Raw genomic sequence first — 23117 nt, 5'->3', positions numbered from 1 at the left:
TTAACCATTGATAGGACTGAAACCAAAGAACATATTCAAAACTAAACCTTACACAATCGAGCTGCCTCTCTTTAATTGCTTTACATTTCTCATCTTCACAAAACTTCTAATATTTACAAGCCATAGTTCTAACTTTGTATTAAACTGATTGTGCATATACATCTGTTCAATTAAATTCAAGTCTGAAACTTGGAAAATTTTCCTCAGTAACTCCGAGGTTCAAAGTGCTTAAGAATAACATCCAACCCAAACCGTAACCGTAAACAATTCACGGATATTACAATGTCTCATGTGGGTGCATTTTGGACAGTGAAGGGCATGTGCCACAGTGAAGTTTTCATTGCATGCCCATAGTGATGGCAGTTTCACCGGGTCCCAGACGTAGCGAAGTGCAATGCCATCACGAAACCCGCTTTTCTTAAGGTCAAAATGATATCGCTTCATTGGCATAGCGTTCAACCAGCTTGATGCTCTTTCCATTAGCTAAGTAAAGTGAGCGAATCTCGTTCTTATTCAATTCGCTCTTAATTCTCGTCTTTTTTGATTTGATACCAAGCTCTTTCTTTTTTTAAATGTATGATTCATAGTTTCATACATTTTTATCTCATAGTGGGGGTTTTTATTTCATGTCTCACTACTCGTCCATTGGATTGTCCTTCGCGGCTTAAGAGCAAACACCCTGTAATTTGTTTACGTGTTGTTGCTTGAGTTCGGGCAGAGATAAGGATAAGGGACTTGACAATTGAACTGATCGTTCATATTCGTTATTACAAAATGCATTTTTTTCAGGTTGATGGTCGCAATTAGTGCTTTGGCCATCAAAAGCTTTCACTGTCTAAGGTCACAGAAGTAACGTCAAGCCTTCAACTAAGAAATATGGCAAATAGTGAGCACGATGATAAATGTGATGTCGAGGGTGATCCTGGTTCCTTGAAGCTGGTTGATCCATCCAACAAATGTGAAAAGCGATTATACCTTCTAGTGGGGGTTGTCATTTTCATTTTAGCGATAGCAGCGCTAGGAGTTGTTCTCTTCAAATACAATTAAAATGTCTCGAGGCGTACGCAAAACACGCAGTCATTCTTCATTGACATTATTTTTACTGCTTTAGATTTTTACTTAAATTGATGCAACAATTACGGAGTGCAATTTAATAATTATGAATTTTGTATGTTTTTGTTTGCGCCAATAAAAGCAATATGTTCGGTTAGTGACACCATGTACGTTGTGCATCCCCAGTTCATTATTTTTCATTGTACCAAAGCATTGTTATGATAGGGCATGTGCTTGGTGGTCGCAAATAATATGCACCTAATAAACTGAGGGGTCACAAACTGAAGAGAACCGGTTTTCAAATCTCCAAATAGAACAGTTGAAAATGTATATAAAATTATATTCTGTTTTCAGATAGAAATGGGTGTGTTTAGATTCTTGTGTTACTGTAGTTTTGTTATTTTCTGTTTGCTCCTATTCCTACCTCCTGACGTCTTTTCAGTGAAGAAGCACGATTTCAAGACTTGCAAAGACAGCAGCTTTTGCATGTAAGTTTCTAAGCGTCATATCAACTCTATCCAAGGGTTGGCAATTATTAATATATTAATTGCTCTCAAACAATGTTTGAGGCATTTATAATTTTCCTGTGGTCTTTTTTTTGTTTTTTGTGCGAAGAGTCTAGTGCTGCGAACCCAGTTATTTTTGCAAGAAAACAGATCCTTGAGAAAATCCGACAAGAAGGGCAACCACAAGCTCGCGAGAATTACCCAAATGAGAGATATCATTGATGAAATTGAGGCTTATGCTCTAGATCTCGCAAAGGAAAGAGGAGAGTCGTGCTGGTTGGATGCCCTCCCGTTGAATAAAAATTTGATCTAACCAATTTTGATTTAACCAAGGGAGAATTTAGAGATGGCTTTGCCCTCAGATACGGCTGGGAACCTGTAAAAATGCCATCAAACTTTGCATGTGGAGAACATTTAACGTGCTCATGCTTTACATTGTCCGAAATGTGGCTATACCCACATCAGGCACAACGGTATTCGCGATTCATTTGCCATTTTGACGAATGAAGTACGTGATGTCGAAGTGAAGCCCTGTCTTCAGACATTGCAAGGAGAAACCTGCGCAAGAAGTACCACAACTGACGACGACGCTAGATTAAATGGCAATGCAAAGGAGCTATTTGGCTCGAGTTTCAGTAAAACATTTATTGATGTAAAAATTAAATTGGTTTGCAAAGAGTTGCCCCCAAAAGCATATCGGATTCATAAATATCACGAGACCATAAAAATTTGAAGTATCAGCAGAAAACCACCTTCTGTCCATTGATCTTCTGTGTTGGGGGAGCTAGACCATCAGTGTCAAAAACGTCGAGTTCGGCAGCAAGAATCAGCGAGAGAAAACAGGATTCATATTCTCACAGGTTACATACATCAGGACAAAACTCAAGCTTCTTGTGGAGCTCCATACCCTGCCTCCGCGCGATCAATGTGCCGGCGTTCTTTTGTCGATGCTTCCATTGGAGCCATAGAAGAAGTGGGGTGGTATTTGTCTTAGATCACCTTATAAAATATTCTAATCTCAATATAAAATTATTTTGTACTCACTTTCTTATTGCTACAGAAGCTATCTTTTTCATTTACGATGCTTTGACGTTTGACTAATGCCAGAGTTTATAAATGTATATAAGAGTTGACTTGCCGCCACTGAGTTGGGAGACTACCGTATAGGACAGGGACTTTTTCGTAATTGACGTTTAATTGCTCTCAAACGAAGTTTGTAGCAATTATATCATTCCTGTCGGTCTTTTTTAATGCGATTTTCGCTTGACCGATTTTTCGTGTGACGCTTTTGACTTTCCGTCTTCTAAAACGGGATAAACAGATAGCGACCAGTGGGCATCAAGTGCTCTTAGATCCTTGCAGCTCTCAGCTCAAACAGTTTTGGAGACTTATACTTTTAGTGTGAAGGGGGTTCTTAGAGGTTGAAGATTCCCCCACTGTTGACCCTCCACTATTTCCCCCACCCCCAACGCGCTGTTGCCCACCCACAGTTGCGCCTCTCCCCATCAGCCCCCGGTGCACCCCCCTTGGGCTACGTTCCAAAAAAGGTCGCTAAAAAACGCGGTTTTTCAAATTTTTTGGAAAATTTTTGTCATTTTCAGTCAGCCCTAGGTGTCAAGGAACCTCTTCTAGGGTTTTATAATAGGTTACGGCATAGTTTTTAATGTTAGCTGAATTGTCTCAACCTTTTAACATCCCGAAGTTAATCATTTTCTTGACAAAACGTTCAAATTTTTTTCAGTTTTTTGACATTTATTTTTCATTATTCAAGTGTTTCCAGTCGTCTTTCCAAGGCATCCTTATGGGTTTGATAATAAGTTACTAAAAAAATTTGTTTGCCACTGAATGGCTTTCATTTTTTTAATGTGACAAATTTTTTTATCGAGTTTTTTTTTTTTATAAAACTTGCATTTTTTCCAGTTTGTGGAAAGTTTTAGTCGGTTTTCAGGTGTCCTCAGCCTAAGTGCAGCATAACCTCCTCTAGGGTTTGAGTATATGTTAATGCATAGCTTTAAGATGTTATAGAATTTTTTTAATATCAGCCATTTAAGATTTTAATATCAGCCATTTTTCAAATTATTTGAAACTTTTTCAAGTTTTTTGAATCTTTTTGAATTTATTGACATTTTTTTTCTGCACCAGGGTTGTAGGGACCTCCTCCAAGTTTTGATGATAAGCTGTTATCTGAATGGTTATCAATTTTTTAATAACTCGAGTTTTAGCAGTTTTTTGATAAAAATTTTTTCAAACTTTAGAAAAATTTTTTGATGTTCCGAATTTATGGATCTCTATGAGCCTCTGATACTATTTAAACCTTGAAAAAGGGATACTGGATAATCTTCTGAGACAATGAAATGGTTTTGAAGGTTTTGATATTTTGAATTGTGGCAACATTTTGTTAAAATTTGCGATGTTTTCAAAATTTTTGACATTTTTGTCCTTTTCGGAGTTTAACGGTCATTACTGGCCAACGAAGCTTTTCATGTCCTGCAGATGGGTTACTTGGCATAACTCCAGTGACAAGCAAATAGTTTTGGACATTTTCACTGCCAAATCTGAAGCTCTTCTTTTAAATTTTCAAATTTTTAAATTATCAGCTTTTTTGATATATTTACTAACAAGGCTAGAAAACTAAAAGATGCAGAGTCGAATCAAGCTAAAGCTAGCCTCACTAAACCGGAGCTAGCTACTGACGAAGCCTACCGCTCACCGGTCGTTTGAGAGCTATTCGCCCGACGTTAGTCAGTTATGTTTTACCGTTAACCATTTTGTGGCGACTGCTCCTGCTTCCAGTTTGGCAACCAAGATTGGGAGCATTGCGTCAGCTTGGGATTAAAATAGCTGATATAAGAGTTCAGTTTGTTTGTCTTCGAGCTACGACCGAATATATCACGCCCTGGTTGATTTTTATAGTGGGCGAGTTCAATTGTCATTCTGTGTGAGATTTGACGCACTATAAAGTCAACTTCGTTATGCAATTCTGCTGATTTATTTTGACCATTAATCGTCAAGGCGACAAGGTTTTTCAAGGCTCAAATTTTTCTTTTGCACTTTCAATTAGGGAAGCTTTATCTAGAACAATAAATTTAAAGTCATCTGCAAATCAAGATCTTTTGGAATTTAGTTTTGTGGGACACTACTTTTTACATCTACAAGACCAAAGTAGATATCGCCTACTTTTTCAAGTTGCTTTCCACGCTCTGGGTGTGATTGATTTTGTCAGTTGTCCTCCAGTTTCAAAGCTTTTGAATCAGAAGGTGATGATGAACTGAGTCTAAAGTTTGGCGAAGTCAAGATAAAAGACACTGATTCTGTCGGTTGTTGTCACCGTATAAAATATTCAAATCTCGATTTAATATTTCCATACCATTTATGATTTCATACCATATCGTCAATTATTTTGTATAAGGATTCTGAAAATAATAAAAGCTGGGTACTTGTTGATCTATTTTCCTAAAATGAACAGGTTTATGTACTCGTGAGTTGACATTGATGATGTCGTGTAAAAGATGAGTTTTTCCGAGACCATCGAGAGACAAACAGAAGACGTAATCGGTACTGGGCTTTCGTTATCTGAACAAATTCTGAAATATGCCAGAAATTAGTAATCTGGCTTTGTTAATCAAAACTCAAGGCGTGGTCAATTAATTGGAAGTAAGTGGTTCGATTGATTGTTTGAAATCGATTAACTTTTAATTTATTGTTTCGTTTTTTTCCGAAAACAATGAGTTGATTTTTTTAAGTGCCCATCCCTTACTCTCATTCATACATGATAAGATGTAATTAAATAGTTTAGGCGCTAAAAACATTCCAATAAAAAGCAGATCGAAAATTTGCTCAGTTTCTTGGAGTCTGATTGGCCGTAAAAAGTTCTTTTCAGTGCTTTGTGACAAGAAAGTAGGCCACATAAGTTAAAGACCAAGCACTACAGGGGGCTTCGTTACTTCTAAGCTAGCTAAAAATAAATCCAAGCCCTCGCCTGTCATTCTCCGAGAGCAATTGGCTAATCAGTTCGTTTTTTTTTTTTGGTAATTACGATCCGTTAATCACAGCAGAAAGTCCAGTCCGTGTGTCGTGGCTAAAATACGGTAGATGATACAGGCGAAGCACACTGTAGCCTGCTCAAGATGTCTGACGTTTTTCAAAAGATGATGATAGAATTCCTTGAAATTATTAATTTGCGGAATTGAACCATGTCACTCTAAATAAACAACATTAATTGAAAAATATAAGAGAATTAAAAAGCAGTTTACGAAAAAATCAGTTTGTGGCACGGCCTATAGAATATCAACAGTAGTTTTGGATTGTATTTTTCGGTTGTATTTCAGAGGTTCAGTTTAACAAATTTTTAATGGACCCTGGTAAACCACATAGGCGAAGCAGCGTGTCGTTTTAGGACGAAGCGGTATTTAAGTTCTGGTCTATGAATGTTCTTGGGTTGACTCAGCATTCAATCGATTAAAATGAAAGTCGTTATACCTTTTGATCTTATTTTTGAAAGGAATGTTTAACTGTGTCCTTCGTGAGCAGTTTTAGAAAAATGTACCTTAGAAAAGTGATGTGCATTTTACAAAATGAGACTGAACGAAGATTAAAGCTTTTACTTAAAAAAGGTGAGCAACTTAACTTACCAAATTGTGACAAATAAGCCCCGAACCTTCGAAAGTGTTCTTCGTCAAACGCAATTTTTTTTCGTCTATTCTCAATGTATACCACTTGGTTTAAGCCGGTTAGCTTTTTTGAAGCTGAATTTTGATACATCAATAGCACCGAATTGACGAAAAAATGTTTTAAAAAATTATAGAAGTAAGCTACAATCTATATGTTAAACAGTTACAATGTGAGGCTTCGTTGGATAACATGCTGTGCTTCTTGTAGCGATAATCAACTTTGCTACAACGTTAAGCACTTTTATAATATCGACGCTTAAATTACGCGAGGCAAGCAGAGATCGGCGCAATTGATAAATCGTCGACAAAAGCAGTAGATGAGGTCTAGGCGTGATCGAGTATACTGCTCAGTTTATAATAGGAACATAAACAAACCTCTCAATCGAAAAAAACTGAAATTTGTGTCATTGGTATCTTGTTCTTCGATCAGCAGTTCTCTGAACTATCATGTGACCCGTTATTAACTAGAATTTTGAAAAAGACAAGCCATCAAAGATACCTCACCAACCGAAAATTTTGATCATTTATCTAAGCTGTAGACAACTACTTCTTTTTATTTGCGCTCAATTATGGATGATAACGTGCTCTCCAATAATAAAGTTGCTAAATGGAAAGTGTGCCGAAGTTTTTTTTTCCACTTCAAATCTTAATAATGGGCAATAATTACCTCTTATGACGTTTTGAAGGACGTTAGTGAACTAATTGGACCTACGTAACATTTTCTAGCAGGCTAGAGAAGAATCGAGTCACCACAGTCGTTCGAGAACAATTATTCCAAAGTTAGTCGGATATGTTTCTCGGGTCTTTGAATCTCCAAGCTTTGTAGAGATATAATTTAATCCTGCTCCTTCAAAGCCATGGGTAAAATTTTTGAAACTGAGCTTTGGGTTATTTTCAAACGGGCAATAGACTTCAGAGCTTACACACACTACTCCGAGTTTGAAAATTTTATTCCTTTGGGCCTTTTTCTTATAAGATTTATTACCAATGAATCAAAACTCTGTACTTATTGACAATTTTTTTTTCAAGTCAATGACTTTTATTTTTTATATTCTTGATTTCACAAATTTTTGAGTTGCCACTCAAAAATTTGTGGGAAGTTTCAAAAAGAAAAGTTTGTAAAATAGTAATAGTTATTTGAAGCCGTTTAAATTTCAGCTGCAACGAGAACTATTGTTTAGTTGTGATCTTGCTTTCTCCGCAATCTAAATGGTTTTCTTAATCAATTTTATTTTTTGCAGCTTATTTGATTTCCTGATTTCATTGCTTCGAACTAACAGAACTGGAATCTGTATCATTTCCCCACAAGAAAAGTTTTGTGTGTGTCCATTATCACGTGTGATCAAACTAATGTCCGTTTTTCCACTAATATTGGTCTGAATTGCCTGACGTTTCATTCACTTAGCTGAAAATGAAGGTTCAAAAGATAACTACACCCATTTACCTGCTTTTCACTTTGTCAAACTTGTTCATTTAACGTCAACTACTTGGTCTAATTTGGAGTCTTGTTTTTTGCATACATTGAATCATGTCTACTGATCTATGCATATTAACTGCTCAAATATAATAAAACCATAAATGATGTCCAGATCTAAAATTGATAATGTTGTTCACAAAGAGGTCAATCTGTTTCTTGGTCAATTACGGCAAGCTAAGTATCTTCTAGCAACGCTAAAGTAGGCTTTTGTGACAAATTTTACAAACGTTAGTCTTATGTTTCAAAGGCATCACGATGTTTACGAAAAGATAGCTGTTTGATTGTCAATAATCAATAGAAGCTCCCGCCCTAAATATTTCTTGGAACAATTGTGAAAACAAGTCCTCGCTATATAACGAAACTTAAATTGTGGGTGGGGGTTGTAGCTGGATAGAGCCTGTTTCAGTCCCTATCAGTGCCAATAACTTTCCAACAATTTTAACGATATTCATAGTTTTGTATGTTCCGAATAAGAGTGCTGTGAAGCGTTGACGGTTCTAAGAACAAATTGAGAAGTCGCCTTAGTTTCTGTTCAGTTCTGTTTCTCAATAATGAGTAATCGGTTAATTAATCTTTCAGGAGACACCGACAGTTGCCAAAGAACAGCATATCTTTCTATGTATCGAAAACAGTGCAGACTAGTAAAGAGACAGTGCAAGTAGAGATCACGAGTATGGACAACAAGAAGCCCCTACTCCTCTCCGTCACTCTCCTCCAGGGTCCTGTCTTCAGATTCAAGGTCAACGAGGTCGACCCCATACACACCCGATTTGAAGTGCCCTATGTTATAGAACAGCTTCCCAAACAGCAAACGTATGTTGATGGATTTACGTAAACAATGAAATTTACCGTTAATCTTTACCATTATTATCAGAACGCATATAAAGTGTTATTTTAAAGCTTAAGCATGCTTTGGAAGTTGATAGGTTTAGTTTTAAAAATGGGTTTTATCCCTAATATCTATAATTTTCATCGGACTGATATCAATTGTTGCTATACAGCTCACTGTTTTTTTGTGTAAACGGAACAATTGACAAGTTAACTTCTCTTTTGTGCGAAGGAACTGTATATAAAGCCGACCTTTTTGAATAAACGTTGAATTGTTTAAAAAGTTTTTGGTTCTCTGAAAGTTTTCTAATGTAACATAACCGTGTCAGAATATCGTATTTGTACCTATTTGTTTAGCATTATTTCTCCATAAACAAAAGTAGTTTGAAACAAATTATGAAGTGTTCCTTTAGGAAAATGAATGATTTGAAAAAGATTTTACCCAATGTTTTTTCTGGAAGTGCTTATAGAAGTATGTTGGCACAATGGTAACCATCCATTTTCTCATATTGCTTTCAAACAAACAAACAGGACAATCAAACGGAGTTCTATTTAATTGCTCTTGAACGAAGTTTGAAGCTATTACTGTAAACGTGTGGCTCTTTATCTAATGCAAAATTTTTGCTTGACCATTTTTGCGTTTTCGTTCTAGAACATTCTTTGACTTCTTGACTAAGTTTTTCATACTTTAGTTCTTCTTTTTTTAGTGATCTAAGTTGCTCTCGTTCTGAAATAAACTTCGTTGCTTAAATCGATTGTGAGTGGAACGAAATCAACGCCATTTTAACTGAGTCGGCCTGGAGGTTAGTCGGTTTATGTTTTCAGTTTCTCAATTGAGGAAGACTCGAAGGAGCGAATGGTGCTGAGTGCTGGAGACGTGAAGTGTGTGATTATGAAGAATCCTCTGGTTGTTTTTGTGCTCCACCAGGGTGAAGTCATAGTCCAGCTCAACAAAGACTGGCTTCTCAAGTTTGAAGAGTACAGGACTAAACCGTAAGTTGATTCATCTGTGGAAATTTCTAAGAATTTTTGGATCTATTCTGCCCCCCCCCCCGTGTTTTAATGCCCGCCACTTGCAAATTATGTGTTCTTATATAGCATGGTACCGTGTAATAAATTAATGCGTGCGCCTGAGGGTAAAAGATATATGCCCACTATGCTGGGGGCTACTACATATGAAGTACGAAATTATGAATTTATTGGGACTTTTTTACACCCATATCCCTCCGCGAAACTCTAACCCTATTATGATATTATTATGGTAATGGAGGTGTACGTTACTGGCTGGTTCTCGATTAATGTCAGATTTTTGCAGTGACTTCATCAGAGTCGCGTAAACTATATTTTAAACAGGAGCTTTGCAATTTTCTACTATTCAAACTGCCGAGATCTGGAATTTCAGACTTGAACATGAGTGTTTCGAAATGTAGCGATGTAATTGAAGTGTTGTTTAGAATGGTGACTGGAGGTGGTGATACTAAAGCAGAAGAGGACGACGAGGACAACGAAGAAGATGATGAAAAGCAAGAGAAGGAACCAGCTGAACAGGTAAAAGAGCAATTCAGATATTTTACACGCAAATAAATTATCAGAAAACATTTAGAAGCTTTCGCCTATTGAAGTATTTTCAGCACATTTAGCTTATCAAAATTCACACGGACAAGTGCTAGTTTGAGTGCTTAGCTTATTTATTTTTTGATAGTTTAAGTAGTTGCAGGGATAGGTTTTTGGGTTAAAGCAAATTTGGATCTTTTCCGTTTGTGCTCCCCCCCCCGTACGTTATAAACCCCCGTTACAGAGCACGTGCCATTACATAGTAAATCATTATTCAAAATGTTGTTGGACTAAGAGACTAAGCTGAGGGGGGGGGGGGGCAAACGGAAAAGATCCACAAATTTTAAGATATTTGTGGGCGGTAACAACCCGTTATGACGGGCTTTTCTATTGTGGTTTTGGATAGAACTACAGGACTTTTAAAAGAGCTATGTAGCTATCAGCAATCTCTGCAGGCTATGCATCATTTATAGTTCCATACGCTGTTTCGGAGGAGGAGGATAGAAATGGACTTTGAATGGTAGAAAATAAGAAATTAATTAAAAAATCTTTTCCTAGTTCCGTTTTCTAAATCCATCTTTGATAAAAATAGGATTCTGAATCAAAGAAGGACGAACCCCCTGAAAAGGAACCGAAGGTGGATCTCGAGGCAGGAATGTGGGAAGAGTCGTTCAAATCCCACCCAGATTCCAAACCTAAAGGACCTGCTTCTGTTGGAATGGACATAGGGTTCCCCGGGTTCAAGCATGTCTACGGAGTCCCAGAACATGCTGACTCTTTCAACCTACGCAATACACTGTTAGTTTCTAGGGAAAACTTCCCATTTGTGCTTTTTAAATGCTCCATGGTTGAACTTGCATCTTCGATTGTCAACGTTGAATAATATCTATTAACTAATGCCGAAGTTGTAATTGAACGTAATTTTACTCCCAAGTTGTTGGTCTTCTTTTTCTTTTTTCGTCGTTTGGCGACAACTTTTTCGCAATTTTTGAAACAAGATTTATTTAATTAATTGCTCTCAAACGAAGTTTAGCAATTATAATTGTCCTCTTGATCTTTTTAAATGCGATTTTTCGCTTGACCGATTTTTTGTCTGACCCATTTGTTTTTCCGTCCTCAAAAACGGGATAAACCGGTAGCGCCCAGAGGGCATTAAGTTCTCCTAGAGTCTCCAAGTATGCGATTGACAAACTGTTTTGGAGACATACTTATGGTGTGAAGGGCGGATCTTAGAGGTTGAGCGGTTAGTCGGTTATGTTTTATTATTCAGCCCGTGAAGCCTCGATTCGACTGCTGCTATTTTCTCAAAAACCGAAAACGAGGAGTATTTTTGCCAATTCGTTCCTATCGGAAACTGGACATCAATTTTACAGCGTTGGTTTGACTTGTAATTGTACAACTACTAGTATTTTGGGTATGGTGTCACACTGTATTTTGTCCTGACATCGCATTCGCAATCCCTGTAAAAAGAACAAAAAGAATAAAATCATGATTTTTGTTTCAGAGACGGCGAGCCCTACAGACTCTACAATCTTGACGTGTTTGAGTATGAACTTGACAGCAGGATGGCCCTGTATGGGGCTATTCCGGCCGTGGTTGCTCACAACACTCGCAGATCAGTTGGAGTTCTATGGTTGAACGCTGCTGAAACTTGGATTGACGTTGATCGACCACAAGATAGCAAGGTAGTGACCATTGTCGAAAATTTTCTCGCAGCCATACAAAGATCTTAATTAATAGCCGCGTTAGCAATTCCAGGCGGCTATTATTGCGCTTCTATTTTTTTTACAATTCAAAGAGTTTGAATTGTGTTGGGGCACTGTGTTTTTTTAAGATGTATTTACACATTTTTTCAATGACTTTTGATCTTTCAAAACGGGATAAACAGGTAAAGGCCAGTGGGCATTAAGTTTCATTAGAGGCCCAAAGTGGCCAAACTACAAGCACAAACAGGCAAAATGATACTAATTTTTGCAATTTTTTTGAAAATTTTTGTCATTTTTAATAGCCGCCCTCATCTTCTCAGACGGCTATTATAGCGCTCCTATTTTTTTTTACTTCGTCGAATAAAAAAATGTTTCGCTTTACCTCATTTTGCCGCTTTTTCAACATTTTGCGTGATATCTTTTTGACTTCTCTAGGCTAGTTTCTCTCTTCTCTCATTCTACTTAAAGTGATTTTGAACATCAGTTGCTCAGCAAAGCAATTCAAATTGAACAGAGTCAGTATAAAAAATTGAAGTCAGAAGTAGAAACGAGATGAACCCATAAAGCCCAATTTTAGATGCCCGCTATTTGAACGTCGTTCCTATAAGTCTTAGTTACCATCTCTAATGCTTATTGGTATTGATAGTAGCACCTGTAGCCTCTCTCTAAGAAAGAGAAGTACGTTATGTTCAACTACGAAATGCCATCAAAATAAATCGCACTTAAAAAATGTTTTTGTACAAAAATCTTTTTTTTTTCAATATCTATTCTTTCAATCCCAATCATGCTTATTGGAATCAACGGCGGCTATTTTCCGGCAATCTTCCGGGTATGTTTTCAGTTTTTTGAGCTTCAGGGAATCTCCTTTAAGGTTTGATAATAGGTCACTGAATAGTTGATAATAACAATGATTCGGTTTTTAACATTTTAATGTCTCGAATTTAGCATTTTTTTGGATAAAATCTGCATTTTTTAAGGTTTCCTAAAGTTTTTGTCAATTTTTGATATTTGTCGATTCTCAGTTGCCAGAAACCTTTTTTTCACGGTCTGATGAAAAGCTACTGCATGGTTGTTATTTTCAATGGATTTTGTTTCAACAATTTAACCTTTCGAATTTTGTAAAATTTTTTGATAAAATTTGCAATTTTTTTCAAATTTTTTCCAAAACATTTGTCCTTCAGTTTTTCTTGCCAAGTAACCTCATTCAGGGTTGATAGTATTTTATTAAATAATTGCTAGGGGGCAATGGAATGGTATTCAACATTTTGATAGAACGAATTTCTTTTTTTGAAATTTGAAATTTTTTCAAAAAAAGTATTGTCTATTGATCTGGATAGCCCTAGTGATACAGAATTGATTCTGAAGATATTAATATCACGATTTTCAGTAACATTTCATTAAAATTTGCAATTGTCTTCATTTTTTAAAAAAAATTTTTGGTCATTTTCGAGTTAATCGATCTTCAAGCACCAATGAATTTTTTTTTCAGGTTTTGCAGATATAATACTGGACCGATTTCAGAAACAAAAATTGGTTTTGAACATATTTTTGAAATATGTATATTGAAATCTATATGAAATATGGGATCAAGTTTTGCCTTAGGGGTGAAAGCTTCAAGAGTTTTAGCAATAAGTATATTTTTGTTTTCTTTGATAGTTTTAGTTTCTCAATTTTTTTTAGATGATTTTGTTTGTTTTGACTAGCATTGTTCAGTTGATCTATTGGTCAGGTAGAGTACTTCTAAGTTTTTCATTCAATTCTTTGAATTGTTTTTCAGGACATGTCCTGCTATGTTTTTTTTACTTCGTCTAACAGATTTTTGTTTCGTCTTACCCTGCGTCCCGCGTTTTTGTTTTTTTTTTAATTCAGTTGCCTGACTTTTCACACTCAATAAAATGACTTTTGAACTCAATGGTGTGCATCTAAGTAGTGTCAAGCATTTACTCCCTAGTTCTCGATTATTAGAGTCTTTAGTTTTTGAAAAGCCCTATTAGGGCTTTCTCCTTATAGAGCTTATGTGTCACATAAAAATGACAGTCCGAATCTAACCCAAAAAGTCTGGTGGTCTTTTAAACGACTGGTGGTCCTAGCCACAAGCATCTGGCGTGGCTATTTTCCGGCAATATGCCGGCTATGTTTGATATCATGCAAATCATTTTTTAAATCAAACATATTTCCTATCATGATCCTTGCATGGAAACTACATGCTTATTATTGGCTGTCAAAAATTATGTGATACGTATAATTGCCGGGAAATCAAGTGTTGAACCTTTAAATGTGTTGTTATGCCAAGTTTTCCATGCGGAATAATCGAAATACTTATATATGACCTGATAAAAATTTGACCTTTATAAAATAATATGACCTTTATAAAACAAGACCTTTATCGTTTCAAGTTCTTCTGTGAGTTTGTCTAGAGCGACATTTTCTGCTCTAATCTGTTTTTAAACAAAATTTTAGAAAAATTTAATAGCTTGAAATAATTACAACCAAAATATTAATGAAGATCACTCGAGCAATAGTTTACAATGAGGTGACAAAACTTTCAAACTTATTGTACGTAATTTTATGCATAACAAATGTACTTCTTTGTTTTAAGTCTGTTTTTTTTTCAGCCTATGCTGAAGAAGCTTGCTGACTTTGTGACCAAGACTGCCTCTGAGGATCTTGTCACCACTCATTGGATGTCAGAAAGTGGAATCATCGATCTCTTTGTCATGGTCGGACCCACTTCGAAAGACGTCTTTGCACAGTATGCTTCTCTGACGGGGTTGGCACCCATTCCTCCGGTTAGTAGTTTGTGTTATAAAATTCTACTGGAATTTTCTTTCGAATTTTTCAAGTCGAAAACTGGGAATGAATACAAAATGAAGAGAATCAATTGATGATAATGGAGTATATGGCGCAATATAAATTTTTACATCAGCCCGAGTTATGTTGATCGGCTTAAGGCTCTTGGAAACCACCAGCAGCTACTCAAATGGACATCATTAAGGGGCGCTTCTTTTCTACATTTTAGAGAACGGCATTGGGTCGCTGTCTCTTTTTCAATGACGCGACGAGGAGATTTTCCGCTTATGATTTTCTGCTTTTTTCAATAAATGAGCGAGTAAAAAATCCCGAAGTTGACGTAGTGGAAGAAGGTTGAAAAAATGACGGAGTGGAAGAAGGTTTTGGTAAATAAATTCGAAGAGCGGAGAAAAAAGAGGTTATTTTGTTCATACCCTCTTTCGAAATTTCGAAATGTTGGCGTGAAAATATTTTCGCTGAGCGATCAAATTGTTTGCATCACTGTGCAATTTCTCATGGCAGTTTTTATTTGCTCTTGAACGAAAAAGGAAATATCTCTCGGAATCTTGTCCCAGATCGTGTTTGAACCCCTCCCAAGTCAGAGAAGTTTTTGCATCATAGAAGTTTCTCTAGCCTATACCACTTCTAAATTGTTTGCCTCGCCCCTCGTTCGAGATCAGTTCGCGTTTAAGATGCAATTTTTCGCTTGACCGATTTTTCGTCTGATTTTTTTGGCTTTTCGTACTTATACCCCGCATAATTTTTAAGCATTATCATCATTCATTCATTTTTTTAATCGTCTATGCATAACTGTATCAACTGTCATTTTTGAACATTTTGTCAGAACAAATGTGCACAGCTCATTCGAGTCTTTCCATTATAGCCCCCTCCCCTCCTCACTAGCGGCCCCCCCCCCACGAAATTATAGAGCCCCCATTATGGTATAAATACCATGATTGTGGGGCTCTAAGCTTTATGACCACTAAGCTGGGGGGGGGGGGTAGCTGGCTGGCTGGCTATTATGGAAAAGACCCGCTTATTTGCCCCCCTTAGTTGAAGGCTTGAAAGCTGGATGGATTCGAATCTTGGCAGAATTTGACTGGAACAATAATATGAACTAATAATATGCACACATAAACACAAGTGTGCTATATGGCAAGTAATAGAAACTATTTATCGGTCAATAATATTTCAGTGCGCAAATTTCAGCATTGAGATATTTTTAAGGCATTTATTAAATGTTTCAACCATAACGGCTGTTATATCAATCGCTCCATTTTGTATGAATCATGCTGAAGAGAAAAGCCTGTTTTATGTTATCTTTTGCAAAATGCTCAAAAGATGGCAAATTTGTAATCCAAATTTTTCTTTACTTTCTGTGTATCTTGTCTTTTTTAAATGTGTAGTTAAACCCCCGGATCTGTTCTGACCGCCCTACCTCATTTTCAATTTTAGTACAAATTTTGTTGATAGCGTTCTGATTGAATTGCTGAGACGCAATTTCAACAATAGCAAATTTTAACAACTAATTCGAAAAACCATAGCAGTTTTTGTGAACTACGATTGCTGCTGAAATTTGGGATCCTATCCATTATTCATATTTCGAACCCTCAACGATTATATCGTTAAGCTTCTATGTAATTTTCTGCGTCTTTCATGAAAAATTGTTGCTTGACCATTTTTGCCTAGAAGACTATCTCGCTCTGTTGAGCGGTTTGGCTTCCGAGTGACTTTTTCACGCTTGGTGTATTTATTTTACATGATCTAAATTGTTTGTATTCAGAATTAAGACGCTAATTTAGTTCGCGGCAATTTAGTACGAAAAGTAAACAAGACGGCTCGGTAATGTGCGTTTGCATATAATGGGCCAACCCAGCTCATTCACATTTGACTTTATTGTCTACGAAATGAGGAAGAGATAAGAGACTTTCAAAAGTTCGCACTTCGAAAATAAATGGTATGAATTAAATATTTCCGACGCAGAGGGTGGATGGGGCGTGCCATTAATGAGACTACAAGACAAGACAACAAACAATTAAACAGCAACCAAAACATTAATTACGGCGAAAACTCAACCCCTATTTTTTAATTAAACAATTAGGAAGAATCAAAAGAGCATCGGATAAAAACTAAGCTACACGAATTATTTTGTTTTTCACTAGAAAGCAGAAGGGATCGGTCGTTAATAAGACTAGGTGGCGATTCAACAAAAAGAAGAACAAAAAGAGGCGAAGTTTAGAAATCCATTGAATTTTCTCGAAACGAGTAAAAAAAAACTATAATCCTTCAACTACAAAAATAATATATAGACTCGCAGGTTACTCCTTAGGAAATTGATGGGAGCTTTCATTTGTGAGACTAAGTCATAATAATACAAAGTTACAGCAAATATAAGTAGAACACTAAATTTCATATATAATTTACGATTGTACAATTTAATTCGAATATACAATTTAAAAAATTAGATATCCACTGAGGCATATGAGCATATATGGCACTTGTTTTAAAGGAAACTATGTGACGATACGCCAGCAACAACCACAAGTTTTGATTAGTGTGAAAAACTTTTTTCTGAAAACAGTGTCAGTCATAAACAGTTAAAGCATAAAACTAATAGATTCATGTTTGATGCACAGGATGGGACATTTTGGGATCACAAGTAGATGGAACCTGTCATTAACAGGGCTAAGTGCTAAGTTGACAAAAAAAGGCATTAAAACTAATAGCTATCAACAGAAGGCATTAAATAGGTTCTCCTAAACCCCCAGAGGAAGACATTGTACTTCCTGTACTTATACAGGAAGTATTTATACCTGCACTTATACAGAACTGTACTTATACAGACCTGTATTTATACAGAATATCTCATGCAACCAGAAAACGAGCAACAATTCGCCGAACACATTGTTCGAGTAGGCTTCCTTTCAGCGCCAATGGGACCTGTCAATAATATGATAATCTGACAAGATTTTAAAAGGAACGACAAGTGTGGGCGAATATACAATAATCAGTTAAATTTTCAAATGGTATTTTAAAAGTCTTATAATCAACATTTAAAAGTTGATACCGGGAAACCGATTAGTTGATGCGTCACTAGAAATATTAGTTGATGCGTCACTAGAAACCGGATTGGACATGTCATCAATGAGATTCAGCTACAAGTTGTCAAGAATGAGATGGGAATTGTTGCAAACAAAATTCTAATACTTTATACCAAGTATATTCAATGTCATGAGAGCCATCAGGTATCAACTGAACATCATTTAATTGGTTTATTTATACTCCTTAGGTCGCTAAATTGTCATTTTATTAATCAGACTAAGTTATGACTACAAAACAACAACAAATGCAGGCAAAACCCAACTTATCCTCATATGTTGACGAAGACACGATAATTGGGCCCTATTTGAGCTTAAGTGGGATCTGTCTTTAATTGATCCCCCATATGAAGAATGAGTTGTTTGTAATTGATATAAGCTTTGGGTCTTTTAAAAATTCGTAATTGTTCCAAAGTTTGGAGTAATACATAATTTGGCTAAAAATATCAAATTTAATTGATGCACTCTTCTATCTTCAAACATGAAACCAACAACAACATCGTTAATAATTGAAACACATTTTGGGAAAAAATTAGGGAAAATGTGAAGAAAGACAACGTTAATCACTCGAACGCTCACAAAACTTTAAACCTCGTTGGCATTCATATCTACAGTAAAACCTATCGCTCGACCAAAATTGACAGAACAGAAAACACTACAGCATATAGTTCCTCCACCCCAAAAAAGGGTGTTTAAACAATAATGAGACTCTGAGGAGGCGGGCGACGGATGCTGTTTTGCACTTCAACAAAGCATTACGCTGGTTATCGCATGTTTTTAAATTTTTTTGTGAAAATTACGAAAAAGATTAATTTTGTTTTTGTGTAATACGTCAAAAATAAGCGAGTTCAGATCAGATCTCAATAAACTTAAATAAATCATTGCCTCGTTTAACTTTATCGCCATTAAACACATTAAAATCAAGTACATAAAAAAACTCGATATTAAGTTAGATGGCCAGAACAAAAGATCGCACCATTTACGTTGGTGATTGGAGTTGTCTGACTGGGGATCTCAATTTCCCAAAAGCTCTACCATTACATTCTCATATTTAATTGCTCTTGAACGAGTTCTATAGTAATTATTGTACACGTGTTGGCCTTTTTTATGGAAATTTTTTTCGCTTGACAGTTTTTTCGCTTAACCTAATCCTATTCTTGAAAATTTGAAAGTTGTTAATTGCTCTTGAACGAAGTTCATAGCAATTATTGTAAACGTGTTGGTCTTTTTTATGCAAGTTTTTCGCTTGAACATTTTGCGCTTATCTTCTAGAACATTCTTTGACTTCTCAAGTGACTTTTTCACGCTTTCGTTCTTCATTTTTGAGTGATCTCAATTGCTCTCACTCCCACCTAAAGCATGTTGCTAATATAAAATTGGTTGCAGCGTAGCAACAAGAAGTTATAATCATAACCACTGCCCCTGAGTGGGCAGTGGTTATGGTTAGGGATCGGGAGGTCAATGGTTGGAATCCCGGCGTGGTCAAATGTGTTTCCACCGGCCTTTTGCTCGAGAGCAATTCTTCCGACATTAGTCGGTTTATATTTTTAATTACTCATTGATTGAAACAAACTAACTTGAAAAAAATATCCTTAGAGAGATGTTAAGATGATGGTCAGTTAAATGGTGATTTGCTTGGTGACGTTTAGAGAACGACGCTAGGATGTGAGGCATTTTCGTCGAAGAAAAATTTTTTAGAACTCTCATTTTCATCTTAGGCGTTCTCAATCGCGTATCACCAGTGCAGATGGAACTACAATGATGATAAAGACTGTCGAGGAGTTGACGAGGGATTCGACACTCACGACATCCCCTATGACGTTCTATGGTTGGACATAGAACACACAGTTGAGAAGAAGTACTTCACGTGGGACTCGCACAAATTCCCTGATTCCAAAAAATTGCTGGATGAGTTGAATGCAAAAGGCAGAAAGGTAAGAGATCTAGGACACAAATTTAGTGGATGCTTTTTTGCCTGTAACATCAAAAGTTTCCATGCAGTGTAGTGAAAATAAAAAGAGTACCCTTTCCATGTTCTCGTGATAATGTTAACGCATATCGTACCTTTCTATTTAGCGAATCATCATTTGCAACAGTGCGTGCGTGGAGGAGGGTTAATTCAACTTAGTAGGGTGAAACCAAAATATTTTTAATAGCCGCGTCAGCAATTCCAGGCGGCTAATATTGCGCTTCTATTTTTTTTAATCGTCTAACAGATTTTTGTTTCGTCTTACCCTGACTTCTTGGAATTGACTTTTTCAATGACTTCAGTGACTTCTACTGCTTTGCAGTTAAAATTTGTGGTCGTGACGTCATTTCTGCTTTTAGGTCAATTGCGTGACTTACCTCACTAAAATGACTTCTGCACTCACTTATGGAACTTTAAATTTTATGAACATATACTAGTTAAAAATCAATAGTGCGCATCTGAGTAGTGCCAAACTTATATGCCCTAATTCTTGAGTATTAGAGTCTGGTCAATCTGTATCTTATTTCTTTAGTTGTTAATAGCCGCCCTCATCTTCTCAGCCGGCTATTATAGCGCTCCTATTTTTTTTACAATTCAAAGAATTTGAATTGTATTGGGGCGCTGTCTGTTTTTTTTTAAGATCTGTTCACACATTTTCATGATTTTTGAAGTCAAATTGGAGTAGTGATTTTGGTCACGCCGAAACAGGAAATGGAGCGAAAAAGCGAGTGGTTTTGCGGCGTGAAATTTTTTCGCTCTAATTTTAAAGTAGAGCGAGAAAACGGTGTTTGAACAAAAATTCGCTTTCTCGCTAGTGGTTTTTTGTTCACATGCGGCAATTTCACTTTGATTTTTACTGTTTCTTCGATTTTTTGGATCGGAATTTTTTCTAAATGGTTTTCCCAATCCATTCATAGTCCGTTCAAGGTCTAGTTTTCCGTTTAGTCAATGAAAATTTTTTGAATTGTACGTCAGGACTTGTCCTGCTATGTTTTTTTACTTCGTCGAATAAAAAAATGTTTCGCTTTACCTCATTTTGCCGCCTTTTCAACATTTTGCGTGAAATCTTTTTGACTTCTCTAGGCTAGTTTCTCTCTTCTCTCATTCTGCTAAAAGTGATTTTGAACATCAGTTGCTCAGCAAAGCAATTCAAAATGAACAGAGTCAGTATAAAAAATTGAAGTCAGAAGTAGAAACGGGATAAACCCATAAAGCCCAATATTAGATGCCCGCTAATTGAACGTCGTTCCTATAAGTCTTAGTTACCATCTCTAATGCTTATTGGTATTGATAGTAGCCCCTGTAGCCTCTCTCTAAAACAGAAGTATGTTCAACCACGAAATGCCATCAAAATAAATCGGACTTAAAAAAATGTTTTTGCACAAAAATCTTTTTTTTTTTCAATATCTTCTGTTATTTCAATCCCAATCATGCTTATTGGAATCAACGGCGGCTATTTTCCGGCAATCTGCCGGGTATGTTTTCAATTCATGGTTGGCCACAAGCGTCTATCGCGGCTATTTTCCGGCAATCTGCCGGCTATGTTTTTTTTTTCAGACCATTTGTTGAGGATGCTTTAGAGGTTTGAGTGAGCACTTTTGATCTGAATTTATGATGTAAACGTTTATATTGGACGAATTGGAACATGATACTGTCTATGGCTCGAAACTGATCCTCATTGTTGTATTTTTCTTACTTTTTTTAGATGGTAACGATAATCGACCCGCATATCAAACGTTCCAATGGCTACCACGTGTATGACGAGGCAACACGTTTGGGTTTGTTTGTGAAGCAGAGTGACAAAACCACAGACTACAAGGGATGGTGCTGGCCAGGGGATTCCTCATGGGTTGACTACTTGAACCCAAGTGCCCAGCAGTGGTGGGCGGGGTTGTTCTCTCTGGACATGTATGCTGTAAGTTGACTTTCTAAAAGTAAAATTTGCGGAAAATGAATAGTACAATACTTGAAATATTATTAATAGCCGCGTCCTCTATTCCAGGCGGCTATTATAGCGCTCATATTTTTTTACAATTCAAAAAATTTGAATTGTATTGGGGCGCTGTGTTTTTTTAAGATGTTCACACATTTTTTCAATGACTTTGATCTTTCAAAACGGGCTAAACAGGTAAAGCCCAGCGGGCATTAAGTTTCATTAGAAGCTCAAAGTGGGCTTTAGTAGACCTTCAAGTGCTTAGAGTGGTGCAGCTGCTGGGATGGTCTTAATTCAAGGTTAAAAGGAAGGTCATTTTTAGGAGTTTTTGGGCTCAAAATGGTGCAATTTTTCATGTTTTTTTTTGTGATTTTTTTTGAGATTTTTGTTTGATTAGTCTTAGGTTGAAGTTTTTAAAAGTTGATGAAGGCCTTTTGCGAGAAAAGACTACGTGTTATGACCATTTTAATGAGCTATATGTTTTGGTACTACAAACACAAACACGCAAAATGATACTAATTTTTGCTATTTTTTTGCAGTCTTTTGAAAAATTTTGTCAATTTTTGTTTTTCCTGCTCCAGGGGCCAGGGAATCTCCTTTAGGGTTTGATAATAGGGCATTGAATAGTTTCTAGTAACAATGGATTGGTTTTCAACATTTAAATGTCTCGAATTTCTGCAATTTTTTTGATAAAATCTGCTATTTTTTTAAGGTTTTTCAAAAGTTTTTTTTGTCAATTTTTGATTTTTTTTCCTTTGTCAAGAGCCAGAAAACCTATTCCACGGTCTGATAAATAGTTACTGCATTGTTGTTAGTTTCAGTGGATTTGTTTTTCAAAAATTTAACCCTTCAAATTTTTAGAATTTTTTTTGGTAAAATTTGCAATTTTTTCCAGTTTTTTTTTCAAAATATTTGTCTTTTCATTTTTCTTGTCTTAGTAACTAGGTAACCTCATCCAGTGTTTGATAATATGTTATTAATTACTTGCTCTTGTCAATTAAACGGCTTTCAACATTTTAATAGAACGAATTTCTGTTTTTTTAATTTTGAAATTATTTCTAAAATCTATTGCCTATCGATCTTTGAGCCAATGAATTTTTTAAGGCTTGGAATTGGTTTACTGAATAGCCTCTAGAGACACAAAAATGATTCTGAAGATATTATTATCACAATTTTTAGCAACATTTCATTGAAATTCGCAATTGATTTCATTTTTTTTAAAGAAATTTTTGGTCATTGTCAAATTAATCGATCTTCAAGGGCCAATGAATTTTTTCGTGTCTTGCAGATAAAATACTGGACTGATCTCAGAAATAAAAATTGGTTTTAAACTCATTTTTGAAATAGGTATATTTAAGGGGATCAAATTTTGCCTTCGGGTTAAAAGCTTAAGAGTTTTAGCAATGAGTATATTTTTGTTTAGTTTGTTTGATTATTTTAGTTTAACAAATTAGTTTATCAATTTTTTTTGATGATTTTGTTTGTGTTTTGGCTGGCATTGTTCAAGTGCTGCTCAGGAAGAGTACTTTAATT

The 23117-nt window shown here is 36.1% G+C and overlaps 1 protein-coding gene across 1 annotated transcript in view; it reads left to right on the top strand.

Moving 5' to 3' along the window:
* Positions 1–1411: 1411 nt before the first annotated feature.
* The window catches only part of LOC142354388 (neutral alpha-glucosidase C-like), a 67388-nt gene continuing 45682 nt past the window's right edge, over positions 1412–23117 (top strand). Inside the window, exons 1-9 of the mRNA XM_075406667.1 lie at positions 1412–1541; positions 8286–8519; positions 9360–9527; positions 9989–10082; positions 10681–10886; positions 11593–11773; positions 14410–14583; positions 19401–19616; positions 21357–21566. Of these exons, the coding sequence (XP_075262782.1) occupies positions 1414–1541; positions 8286–8519; positions 9360–9527; positions 9989–10082; positions 10681–10886; positions 11593–11773; positions 14410–14583; positions 19401–19616; positions 21357–21566 (1611 nt within the window). The 5' untranslated portion in view covers positions 1412–1413. The remainder of the gene's footprint in view (positions 1542–8285; positions 8520–9359; positions 9528–9988; positions 10083–10680; positions 10887–11592; positions 11774–14409; positions 14584–19400; positions 19617–21356; positions 21567–23117) is intronic.

The sequence above is a fragment of the Convolutriloba macropyga genome, chromosome 15, assembly GCF_964194025.1.
Source record: "Convolutriloba macropyga chromosome 15, txConMacr16.3, whole genome shotgun sequence".
NCBI classification, from domain to species: domain Eukaryota; kingdom Metazoa; phylum Xenacoelomorpha; order Acoela; family Convolutidae; genus Convolutriloba; species Convolutriloba macropyga.
The sequence above is the reverse complement of the archived record's forward strand: the minus strand, read 5'-3'. Positions and strand labels throughout refer to the sequence as shown.